Below are 13,549 nucleotides of genomic sequence, written 5' to 3'. Positions count from 1 at the left end.
ACTGACTGGGATTGCACAGCGCAGCACACTGGATGTTGAGAAGACAGGCAAGTGTCCGTGTCCTTCTGGGTGCTCGACTGGAGTGTATTTTAAACGGTTCACTGCAATAGGAATGGTACTTAAACGGTATTTAAAACGGTAATCTGCTGCAGTGGGAATGCTAATACCGTTTTAAATACCGTTTAAAAATACCAGTACTTAAAACGGGTCTGCAGTGGGAAAGCAGCATTATTCTATCAGTGGTGTCCAGTAGTACATACAGTATATGCCAATCAGTGTGATAATTACTAGGCAGGATTGATCAGCAATACTTTATTTCCTTTGTATGTGCTTACTGACCCAATTTAACAGTCTAATAATAGTGGACATCAATCACAAGTGGTTTGTATAAAACTGAACTTTAACTCTCTTTGCATGTTACATCTGCTTTCTTTCCCCGCAAAAAAACACTTTCAGGTGAAAACACACAATATTCACAATTGTGACCATGACAACGGGTCAGTTATCAGGGATTTTTTTTCTCCCGCCAAAGTCAGTAACTTTACACTGGGACAAGCTCGTACTCTTATTTACTATGTAAGTATATTAATGAACGTTTCGTTATTTTCATCTAAAAAGTGAAACTTTAGGTGTGTTGTCGGAACAGAAGGTGAGTGAGGAAGATGTCTGTATGTATCTAGGGGTGAGTGAGGAAGATCTGTGTATGTGTCTAGGGGTGAGTGAGGAAGATGTCTGTATGTGTCTAGGGGTGAGTGAGGAAGATCTGTGTATGTGTCTAGGGGTGAGTGAGGAAGATCTGTATATGTGTCTAGGGGTGAGTGAGGAAGATCTGTGTATGTGTCTAGGGGTGAGTGAGGAAGATGTCTGTATGTGTCTAGGGGTGAGTGAGGAAGATGTCTGTATGTGTCTAGGGGTGAGTGAGGAAGATGTCTGTATGTGTCTAGGGGTGAGTGAGGAAGATGTCTGTATGTGTCTAGGGGTGAGTGAGGAAGATGTCTGTATGTATCTAGGGGTGAGTGAGGAAGATGTCTGTATGTGTCTAGGGGTGAGTGAGGAAGATGTCTGTATGTGTCTAGGGGTGAGTGTGGAAGATGTCTGTATGTGTCTAGGGGTGAGTGAGGAAGATGTCTGTATGTATCTAGGGGTGAGTGAGGAAGATCTGTGTATGTGTCTAGGGGTGAGTGAGGAAGTTCTGTGTATGTGTCTAGGGGTGAGTGAGGAAGATCTGTGTATATGTCTAGGGGTGAGTGAGGAAGATGTCTGTATGTGTCTAGGGGTGAGTGAGGAAGATGTCTGTATGTATCTAGGGGTGAGTGAGGAAGAGGTCTGTATGTGTCTAGGGGTGAGTGAGGAAGATGTCTGTATGTATCTAGGGGTGAGTGAGGAAGATGTCTGTATGTGTCTAGGGGTGAGTGAGGAAGATGTCTGCATGTGTCTAGGGGTGAGTGAGGAAGATCTGTGAATGTGTTGCTAGGGGTGAGTGAGGAAGATATGTGTGTGTGTGTGTGTGTGTGTGTGTGACTGGGTGTAAGTGAGGAATATGTAGGTATGTGTTCAGGTATAAGTGAGGATGATAAAGAGGAACATTTGAAATATGGATGTAGAACATCTTTTTCAGGCTCCAAAATAACCCTTAAAAAACTTATTTCTTTTATTTAATGAAAAACCCAAACACTTTAATTAGGAAAAATGAACCCGCTGCACAGAAACATGACTTCTACAAAAGTTCAACAAGCATCAGAAGCTTTAATAATGTACCTGCAGACATTCGTTATATCGGCCCCAGAATACCCCTCAATCTTCCCAGCAATGTCCTCAAGGTTCACTTCAGGTTCCAGCTCAACTTCTTTTAGGTTTATCTTCAGCAGCTCAGCTCTTCCGGTGGCTGTGACAGAGGAAGAAAGAATTAGCTTTTCATTCATTGATTTTTGAAGCACTTCTAATTTGGGACGGACTTTATGAACACAGCTTTTTTCAGACTCAAATATTAATGTTATATTCTGTCATCAAATATCATGTGACTTGCACAGAAATAAAATGTCAAATAATGAAGGCAGCTGAGACTGCAACAAACAAGACTTATTAATAAGATGCATTTAATAGGGTCATCAGCATTGGAATGTACAGTATAGACTGCAGAACACCTCTTCCCTGTCCCTATGGTTCCATAAAAATCTTGTAGCTCCTTCACCCTCCCAATCACCCCCCCCCCCCCTCCTTCATCCATTGAAGTCACTACTCAAGACAAATGATCCACATTTTTTATGAAAATTAATTATAGTTTATTGTATGTTCACAATGCATATACTTTCTTTCTTTTTTGCATTAACTCCTCTACACTGCTTACTTCTTGATATTACGGTACTGTAAACATTGCTTACTTCTGCTCATAACACTGCTTATTTCTGCTTACATCTCTTGATATCCTGATCAATGTTCCCTCTAATGTTACGAAGGCTGTGTGCGGCTAAAGAATTTGGCTGTGCAACTTTGGAAGGAAATTTAAATTTTCGTGCGTCAGTTATATATAACTGGAAAATGACGTTCAGCATTTGTGTTAACTTTACTTCAAAATTATATTAAACATTTAAATATTCTAAACACAGCACACAATGTAGTTAATGGGTGAAACACACATTAATTGAGTCCACAACTGCAAAAAGAGACCACTGTTGCTTTGTGCGCTCTGTTGTAATGTCTGTGCGCACGTTTTTCGAGGTGTGTGAGCGCGCAGGCGCGCACAGCTTAGAGGGAACACTGATCCTGATACTGTAAACATCGCTTATAGCTCTGACTATTACAGTACTGTAAATACCGCTTACTTCTGCTCACATATATGGATATTCGGTTACTTTAATCACTGCTTACAGTGCTTCTCTGGATATGACAGTACTGTAAACATCGCTTGCAGCTCTGAATATTACAGTACTGTAAACACTGCTTACTTCTGCTCACATCTCTGGATATCCCAGAACGGTAAAACACTGCTTACTTCTGCTCACATTTCTGGATATCCCAGTACGGTAAAACACTGCTTACTTCTGCTCACATCTCTGGATATGACAATACTGTAAACACCACATCTGCTCACATCTCTGGATATGACAGTATTTTAAACACTACTTCTGCTCATATCTGTGGATTTCCACTGCTGCAAACACTACTTCTGCTCACATCTCTGAATATGACAGTATTGTAAACATTGCTCACAGCTCTGATTATTACAGTATTGTAAACACTGCTTACATCTCTGAATATCACGGTACTGTATACATCACTTACAGCTCTGAATATTACAGTTCTGTAAATACTGCTTACTTCTGCTCATATCTCTGGATATTAAGTTACTTTAAACACAGACTATATGTGCTCTCATCTCTGGATATTACAGTACTGTAAACACTGCTTACTTCTGCTCACATCCCTGGATATTACAGTACTGTAAACACCTTCTAATGCTCACATCTCTGGATATTACCTTACTTTAAACACTATCTACTTTTGTTCACATCTCTAAAGTCCACTGATGTTTTAATACCACAACACCCTGCAGGACCTAGTGCTAATAGAAATCTTTCACAGGGCCTGTGTGTTAATAACCAGTCTGTTATTATTACTGTCTTTTCCAAAATGTAAAGCACTGCAGAATATGCTGGCACTACATAAATGTTAACATTAATCAGTTTCTGTTCTTAAATCAACATGACAACATAATTGGATAATCTGACAGAATGTGGACAAATATTTCATAGAATTTAAAAAAAATAATACATACAAGGGTGATATTCAATTATTGTTTCTTATATAGCGCAGAATATATACATTGCGCTTTACAATAGGAGGCAGTGATACAACAAACTGGGTATTTACAGACAGTCAAAGGTATGAGGGCCCTGCTCGCAAGCTTACAATCTACATATTACCATTATTTATTAATCATACAGAGCAATTAATGTACGAAATACCAGACACCATGCCCAGTATTTACTATTAGAAGTAAATACACTGTACTAGAAGGTTATATCAATAACATGCCAACCACATATTATACATATAATAACCAATATACAAAATATACATAGCAGCAACGATGAGCACTACATAATATATACATGTAAAAGCAGTGCCACCAGATACCACACAAGACTCATAGCCAACTCTAGGAGCCTTCATTGGATATTCCCAAATACTGGACCACAATGCCCTTAAAGCCACCATAACCAGGACAAATTCAGGCTGAAGCAAGATACCATCAGACCGGGTGACTGCCCAGCATGAAAGGACAAACAGATATTGATTTTCACCTGATTGGACAGTCTCATGCCTAAACTATTAATGAGACCGGTTTCGAATAGTCCCTTTAATGCAGTCACTAATTATGCCCCTCACTGGCATCTCCACTCACAAATTTCACCCACTTAGATCTCATGCCCCACCTAGAGCAATCCAGCACACCCCAGGGGGCAGTGCCACCCACTTTGGGAATCACTACTCTAGATTGAAAGTCATCACAAGCAGGGGCTGCTCTACCCTTTTCTCACAATGGGGTTTATTCTAGTTCATTCTTTCTGACAAAATCCTTCTTAGATGAACAAAACCATGTGCACTGCAGGGGGGCAGATGTAACATGTGCAGATAGAATTAGATTTGGGTGAGTTATTTTGTTTCTGTGCAGGGAAAATACTGACTGCTTTATTTTACACTGCAATATAGATCTCACTTTGAAGAAAAACCCCACCCAAATCTATTTCTCTCTGCACAAGTTACATCTGCCCCACCTGCAGTGCACATGGTTTTGTCCATCTAAGAAGGATTTTGTCAGAAAGAATGAACTAGAATAACCCCCAATGTTTTTTCTTCATCAACCTTGTTTGTTTTATGGTGCCTTAAATATGTATTAACTATGAACATATCTAAGAATGAATTATCAAAGTTACATAAAAATACTATTGGTTAAGCCCGCTGCTGGCTGGGGAGGGGACTGCTGAGAGATGTAGTTCTCCCAGTTGCTGCCTCCAGAGAAGGAGATCACACACACCAAGGCGAACATACACATACTTGCACACACCAATGCTGAAGGAGTCCAGATCCTGATGCTGGCGGAACAGGACAACGCTTTGGAAAGTGAGTAATGACAAAGTTAATTTGGTACTTTCATTTGTTTAATAATACCCCGTGGTACTCTTTACCTAGAACGGCCCCACGATGTCCATCGCGGTGATCGGGGGTAAAAAATCGCGATTTCCCATAGGGATCAATGTTAAAAGTGTCAATGGACGCGATTTTTGTGTTCAATGCCTCAATGCCCGCGATTTTTCCATAGGAAACAATGTTAAATGGGCCACAGAGCCCTAATAGTCCCCCTGAAGTCAGAAATGGCCCCCACAATTGTTAACGCCACCCCACGATCAACGTGAACCCGAAGCGTGGCGAGCGCAGCGAGCCCGCGAGGGGCGGCGGTACGCGTCCTCTGACCTTTTCATACCCCCACTATCCACGTCGGCGTGGAGTTGAGAATAGAATAGTGTGGCGAGCGCAGCGAGCCACCGAGCCCGAAGCGTGGCGAGCGCAGCGGATACCTGTGAAGCCCGCGAAGGGACGCGTTTACCTGTGAAGGTATCCGCGTCCCCTCGCGGCTCGCTGCGCTCGCCACACTATTCTATTCTCAACTCCACACCGACGTGGATAGTGGGGGTATGAAAAGGTCGGAGGACGCGTACCGCCGCCCCTCGCGGGCTCGCTGCGCTCGCCACGCTTCGTGTTCACGTTGATCGTGGGGTGGTGTTAACAATTGTGGGGGCCATTTCAGACTTCAGGGGGACTATTTGGGCTCCGTGGCCCATTTAACATTGTTTCCTATGGAAAAATCGCAGGCATTGAGGCATTGAACACTAAAATCGCGTCCATTGACACTTTTAACATTGTTCCCTATGGGAAATCGCGGGCATCGCGTCGCACCCGTTTTTTTGGTGCATGCGATGGCCGCCGTGCTAGGTAAAGAGTACCTACCCCGTTCTCACTGCCGCAAAAACCCAGTTTTTTTTCCGGGGCATGCGGAAAATTCCCGTGTCTCGTTTCAGTGTGAAAGTATCTTTTAGAAATTTCCGGGTGTTATGGCCCGGGAATTCGACACGGGTTTTTTGCAGGGTTTTTCCAGGGTAATACACGGGTGTACGGCAGTGTGAACGACACAGACCTGTGTTTTTCTCACATGATGCCAAAAACAAAGCTCATTGGGGATGTAATCATGTGATATGTGACGTCCATTAAATGCTACACAGAGGAAGGGAGAAATGGCGCACTGGAGGGATGATGAAGTGCTGGAGCTGCTGGCTGTGAGAGGAGGAGATTAAAAAGCAAGTGACCGGCACAGTGAAGGACTCCACAGTGTACTACAATATCGCGAAAATCCTGTCTGCCCGTGGCATCATCAAAACGCAGCAGCAGGTAGTAAACAAACTGAAAGCCCTGCGGAAGCAGTACAGTAAGGTCCATGACCGAAATAGGAGGAATAGTGGTGGGGCCCGCATTGACTGGGCATTTTATGACCAGTGCAATGTCATATTTGGGAACTCTGCACTTGCAAACCCCATATCACTGTCCTCCTCCAGCACTTTTGCTGCCAGTGCTGCAAGTGAGTGTGAAGATAATGATGCAGAAGCAGCACCAGCAGCAGCAACACCTATTGATATGGAGGCCATAGATAGTGAAATGGATGCCTGCTCAGTCCAAGATGAAGGTCTTGAAACAACAGTTGTCTCGCAGACTTCCACACTGGGTGAAGCTTCATCACCACCGTGTGGCCAGCTACCACCATCACCATCCCCATCTGCGTCCGGAACAGGGCACCGTGTTGAAGGGAGTAGTGCTGGCCATGAATCGACGCAGCAAACCGATAATACACGTCCGCAGTTACAGTAAGTTTTTGTATTACATTTCCACATACCTATATAACACAATCCACAGTTTAAAAACATAGGAAATATTGCAGCATGTAGCTATTGTGCAGGAGGGAATAGGCCTCAATGCCTCAAGCACGTATGGGACCACACTGCTTTGTGATTGATGTATTTTGTAAAAATGAACACAAACATCATCCCGGTCAGCAACATTGCTAACAGCTATGAATGTGAATTGGGCCACAGCCCCCCCCCCTTACCATCCTCAACACGGTATGCAGTCCTTATGGTGGGTTCCTATTGTATGGTCACCAACAATGTACTTTTGTAAGGTGTTGAAACATCAACTTTGTAGGCTACTGTACTAATGTATTGTGTTTGTTCTTCCCATAGTTTACAATGTTCCACAACGGAGGAAGCGGGCCACCAAAATGGAGCAAGCCACAAAGGCCATGACCACCGTAATGATGGATCATCTGAAGGAAATGGATGTATCAATGCAAGCGCACGAAGATGCTCCCCTTCAGTGATTTATGGACAATGAGCGTGATCTACAGAACACTTTAATTTCCGCAATTGTTGGTATGCATGAGCGTATAAATCGTGAAAATCGCCTTTTCTGTAGAACACAAGGCTATGCACAGCCCCATCCACCACATTATTCTTTTGAGGGTAGTTATGAAATGTATAGCAGATGCCAACCCAATTTTTACACCCCAGCCCAAGGAAGCATGGCGGCACACAGTGTGTTACATCAACCACCATTGCCACATCATTTTCAAGAGTATCCGGCTGGAACACAACACCATCCACCAATTCCTCCCCATGCCCATGAGTATCCTGCTTGTACAGCACGCCCTCCATCCAATCCTCGCCAGGCCCCTGAGTATTCTGCTGGTACAGCTCATCCAGCCAATCAATAAAGTTTTGAGTTTATTACAAGGTAAAAAAAAGGGGCAGACTAAATGGGACAAGTGGTTCTGATCTGTTTTTATATCTCTAAGGCACAAGTTCTCAAAGTTTGTCCTCAGGACCCCACACAGTGCAGGTTTTGCAGGTCTCCTCACAGAATCGATTGAAATAATTAGCCCCACCTGTGGATCTTTTAAAATGTGCCAGTGAGTAATGAATGCACCTTTGGCGTGACCTGAAAAACGTGAACTGTGTGGGGTCCTGAGGACCGAATTTGAGAACCACTGCTCTGAGGCATCATGGAGGGCTCAGACAGTATTCATGAATATCCATCCTGCCAATATATTATAAACCATTGGCACATTTTGGGAACTATATATCGACGTTACAGCCCAATTACCATGGGAACGCCCAGCTTTTACATGGGAACTGGGAACGCCCATAAAATGTTGGGAGTTCCCATGGGCGCGACTATCCACCGACACCCCAAGCCCCCCGGCAGCAGCCTTGGGTGCGTGCACCCAGCAGTCTGTTTGCCGTGGCCGCAAGCACCTGGCATATGCATATGGGCAGAAATGTGGCTGTGTATAAGCCAAACATCGGCACCTGTGCAAAGGAACGCTGGCTGCGAACAGACCAGAATAAGTTCCATAGTCTTGAAGTACCTGAGTGAGATCACTGGTTCCTAAGCATATATAGAAATGGAATACATCATTCTTAGTGAACAAATGGGATTAGAGATCTGCAGTTATGCTTTGGGTTGCTAGTGCTAGTGAATAAATGATAATAAAACACCTCTGTAAAATCAGTGAGGGTTACACAGACAGCAGGAGCAGAATGTAATGCCACCAGAGTTCTGTACCATTGCAGGATGCCCACCAAACTCTGAATTTATTTTAAAGCAGCAATCATTTAAAAAGGCAAAACCAGCGATTGCCCCTTAAAAAAAAAAAAGGTCAGACTTTGGCCAGCATCCCGCACTGCCGCCGAACTCTGCCCCTGATGTTCACACAAGTGATCCAATGCCGTGTCCTCAAATGCAGCAGTTGATTACAGAAGCTGATGAATGAATAAATGCTAATTAAACACCTCTGTAACGTCACTGTTACCCAGTGAATAGAAGGGGCTGAAACAGATGAAGTAGGCCAAACGCAGGGATGTCACTGATTCCTATGGATGGATAGGAGAGATATACATCAGTGCACACCTTGCTACATGACCCTTTTTCAGGTACCTGGACTTCCAACATCATTTACAATTGCAGTGACCTGTGTTGAAACCTTTCTGATCAATTAACTAGTTCAACAAAGGTGACAGCAATTATTTACTAACAGTGAAGCCCAGGAGCAGGATTTTTGTATTGTATGGAAGTGATCATGCTGGAGGGTCTGTCAGTGATGTCACTTGTACCCAGTGATGTCAGCACTCTGCAGCAGAGGCCACAGCTGACAGGCTACCTGGTAAAATGCCTGCCTCCCCCCTCCAAGATGCAATAATATTTATAGGCGGAGAAGAATTGTTGGAAACGGACGCTAAATTGACAAATTAGTGTCCGTTTCTGACAAATAACACAGGGATTGGCGATTAATTCACTGATCCCCGTGTTTTTGGACTGAAAGATTTTTTCCCAACGGTCAGAGGAATGGCCCTGTCATTGAACAGGCGAATGCAAATTTGTCCTATTAATGTCGAAAACATCGACCAATGTTGAATACCCCCCTAAAACGTATTAATTACAGGTTGAACCTGATGGACATAAGTCTTACTTACTATGTTACTCTTGTCTGCAAACATGGTTCTACAGCAACCAAACTGACCAGTGTAATTCCCTTGTGCGTCCAGCTTCTGGGGATGAGGTTACGTAAGCCCTTAATGCCTGGCTACAGCATCTGGTATATGTCTATTTAAAACCATGATTCAATATTTATCTATTTCAATATTTCTTAAAAGTTTTAATGCCTGGAAAAAAAAAAGATAGATTCCAATGATCTTTATCAATGAGGATGTACAGTATGGCAGTAATTTATTTCCACAAGCCATACCTCTTAAATCACTTTTATATAGGTCAGCTAAAACCTGCATATGGTGTATAAAATGCGTGTATGAATAAATCTGATCCAGTGACATCATTTTCCAGGAAACCGTAATAACTTTATATCTGAGCGGAGTCTGCACTGGACAAGCACCCACTTTATATGCAGCCTGCACAGTGCATGTAATTGTCCCCGGTGCAAAATGTGCGTAAAGATCCTGTAATTTATACTTCTACTACAGTCTGGTAGTTAAATGCCCTTGAACTGGAGGAATATTATGGGAAGGAGGCAGTGGCGTAACTATAAATTTTGCTCCCCACAGCCAAAATATTTTCAGGTGCCCCCCCACGTACTGTCCCTTATACATTAGGCAATACATCTTAATGTCACTTAAACTATATGATACACACTGTAATTCCACTCCCACTTCCACCCCACACCATAATGTACCTTACACTATACACTCTATGGTTAGGGTTATAGGTTGCGGGGTGGGTGTATGGTTAGTGTTATAGGCTGCGGTGTGTGTGTGTGTAAGGTTAGTGTTATAGGCTGCGGTGTGTGTGTGTGTGTAAGGTTAGGGTTGTGGGATGCGTGGTGTGCATGTATGGTTAATGTTATAGGCTGCGGTGTGTGTGTAAGGTTAGGGTTGTGGGATGCGTGGTGTGCATGTATGGTTAATGTTATAGGCTGCGGTGTGTGTGTAAGGTTAGGGTTGTGGGATGCGTTGTGTGCATGTATGGTTAGTGTTATAGGCTGCGGTGTGTGTGTGTATGGTTAGGGTTATAGGCTGCGGTGTGTGTGTGTGTGTGTATGGTTAGGGTTATAGGCTGCGGTGTGTGTGTGTGTATGGTTAGGGTTATAGGCTGCGTTGTGTGTGTGTGTATGGTTAGGGTTATAGGCTGCGGTGTGTGTGTGTATGGTTAGGGTTATAGACTGCGGTGTGTATGTGTATGGTTAGGGTTATAGGCTGCGTTGTGTGTGTGTGTATGGTTAGGGTTATAGGCTGCGGTGTGTGTGTGTGTGTAGTTAGGGTTATAGGCTGCGGTGTGTGTGTGTATGGTTAGGGTTATAGGCTGCGGTGTGTGTGTGTGTATGGTTAGGGTTATAGGCTGCGGTGTGTATGTGTATGGTTAGGGTTATAGACTGCGGTGTGTATGTGTATGGTTAGGGTTATAGGCTGCGGTGTGTGTGTATGGTTAGGGTTATAGGCTGCGGTGTGTGTGTGTGTGTGTGTATGGTTAGGGTTATAGGCTGCGGTGTGTGTGTGTGTATGGTTAGGGTTATAGACTGCGGTGTGTATGTGTATGGTTAGGGTTATAGGCTGCGGTGTTTGTGTAGGGTTATAGGCTACGGTGTGTGTGTGTATGGTTAGGGTTATAGGCTGCGGTGTTTGTGTAGGGTTATAGGCTGCGGTGTGTGTGTGTGTATGGTTAGGGTCATAGGCTGCGGTGTGTGTGTGTGTATGGTTAGGGTTTTAGGCTGCGGTGTGTGTGTGTGTGTGTATGGTTAGGGTTATAGGCTGCGGTGTGTGTGTATGGTTAGGGTTATAGGCTGCGGTGTGTGTGTATGGTTAGGGTTATAGGCAGCGGTGTGTGTGTATGGTTAGGGTGATAGGCTGTGGTGTGTGTGTATGGTTAGGGTTATAGGCTGCAGGGGGGGTAGGTGTACACACTCACACGCAAACTTGGTGCAGGTGTATTGGTGCAGTTATTATACTTATCTGCTCCTGCAGAGGTCTCTCTGCTGGCTTGAAGTCTGCACAGCCATGCAGTCTGGAGCAGGAGGGTTCTATTAGGCAGGCAATGAAATAGCGCTGCAGGCGCTATGTGGAGACACGGACACCGTCGGGCGGTGATTGACAGCTCCCCCAGCATAATGTCACAGCGGGCTCCGTCTCCTCAGCTCCCCCGGCATAATGATACAGCGCGGACTCCGTCTCCTCAGAGCAGCAGCAAATATAGCGCCGGGGCTCTCCTCAGTCACAGGAGGGACGCTGATCCTAGTTACACAGCGCGGCCGGGCACAGCACACTATAGCGCTGGGACCCCCCCCCCCCCCACAAGCAGCGCTACAATTGGCTGTTAACGGAGCGCTGAGGGGCTAACTGCGCTGTCACTCAGAGATGTGACAGCGCAGGACTGCCTATACCTGGGGATGGTAGCTGCAGGGGACAAACAGCCTGCGGGCTGCTGCTGGGGTACGCCCCTGTGGCCCCGGCTCCCCCCCCCCCCCCCCCGCCACCGCTGGGGCTGCCTACCGCTAGTTACGCCACTGGAAGGAGGATTAATAACATCTCCAGTAATGACATTTGCCTGGATTGTTCAATGTAATAGCAGGGCTTGTATAAACCAACCATTGTGACCAAGTCCAATGCTGATTAAAGTGCTGCGAGATCAACAGGTTGCTCTACGAAACAAAACAAAAACAATGTCACAGTAAATGTAACCAGGAACGCCGGTCCTCACGTTATTGTCTGCTTGTATCTCAGGCAGACACAAAACTTCCCGGCACGTGATGAGACAGTAATGAGGTGAGGTGAGATGAGGCTGTTGCATTTTGATTCAGCTCGAGTCTAGACAGCACAGTCACCGAGACCGGCTATCAGTGAATTACAATGATCTGAGCCTTCAAGTGAAAGAATCTGCAACTTAAGTTCTTCCCTGCAGAACAAAGAAGTATGGAGACAAACTTTTAACTGTCTTTGTGTCAGCTCCCAGTGATTCCAGGATGATATTTATCTTGAAGTTTCCTGATGGCGCTTGTAAATGTTTAAAAGGAATTACAGATGTATCAACGTTTGTGATCAGGAAATGCAATAATGTCAGGGCTAGCTTTCGGAAAGTCTGAGTTTTAAGGTTTTACTTCATACTTTCAAGTAGACATTTTAATGCATTGAAAAACGTACATGTCCAGGGGCAAATGCATGAATTTTATGGTAGGGGGGGGGGGGGTGTGTTCAGAATGCATGTGAGTATCTATCTACCTATCTATCTATGTATATAATTATATGAGGACGTCCTTGACGAAACGCGTTTGGGCGTGTCGCATCAGACACTAACACCAGCCGGCCGCCTGTCAGGGGAGGGAGAGCGCTTGGCCCGTGCATTGGACACAGACGCTTCAGTGGAACTCCAGACACGCATGACAGGATACTGACAGTGACCGGGGGTCTATATTGATTTTAAACCATGTGGTACTTAAGCCCATACTGAGGAATAGTGTGGTACGAGACGTTATCCATCTGTGCTTTTTATCCATAAGCGAATGTATGCCTTTTATTATAACAATATTGCAATATAAAGCGCTTCCTTCTACATTTTTCAATAGATTTATCTTAATCCTGCTTGGATCCCAGATTCTCTTTATCAGTTGGAAGCTGTGGTCTTGGAAGTTATGAGTGCAAAAAGACTGACACCGGATCAGGTGTAGACTATTATATGTAAAGTCTAAAGCTAGCGCACCTCTTGTGTATATATAGGTTATAACAGGTTAGTCCAGCACAACCACTTTTGTAATCCAACTCGGCGGGTGCCCACAAATGACTTAAGCCAGAAAATATAGAATCCAAGAATTGCAGCACTCCAGCCTTTTTGTAAATACATTTTTATATACTGTATAACCACCACAGAAATGTTTCAATACATGGAAAGTATTTTCTTCAGGTTGTACCCCGATAGTACTTAACCCCCTGCACCCTGCTGC

General features: G+C 44.4%; 1 protein-coding gene across 2 annotated transcripts in view; it reads right to left on the bottom strand.

Moving 5' to 3' along the window:
* The window catches only part of KATNAL1 (katanin catalytic subunit A1 like 1), a 95,481-nt gene that overhangs the window by 5,669 nt on the left and 76,263 nt on the right, over window positions 1-13,549 (bottom strand). For both annotated transcript variants that reach the window (XM_083169847.1, XM_083169846.1), the window contains exon 10: window positions 1,759-1,885. In XM_083169847.1, coding sequence (XP_083025973.1) covers window positions 1,759-1,885 — 127 coding nt within the window. The remainder of the gene's footprint in view (window positions 1-1,758; window positions 1,886-13,549) is intronic.

This window comes from Crinia signifera, chromosome 2 (assembly GCF_055691185.1).
Source record: "Crinia signifera chromosome 2, ASM5569118v1, whole genome shotgun sequence".
Classification (NCBI taxonomy): domain Eukaryota; kingdom Metazoa; phylum Chordata; class Amphibia; order Anura; family Myobatrachidae; genus Crinia; species Crinia signifera.
This window is presented reverse-complemented; position numbering and strand designations above follow the sequence as displayed.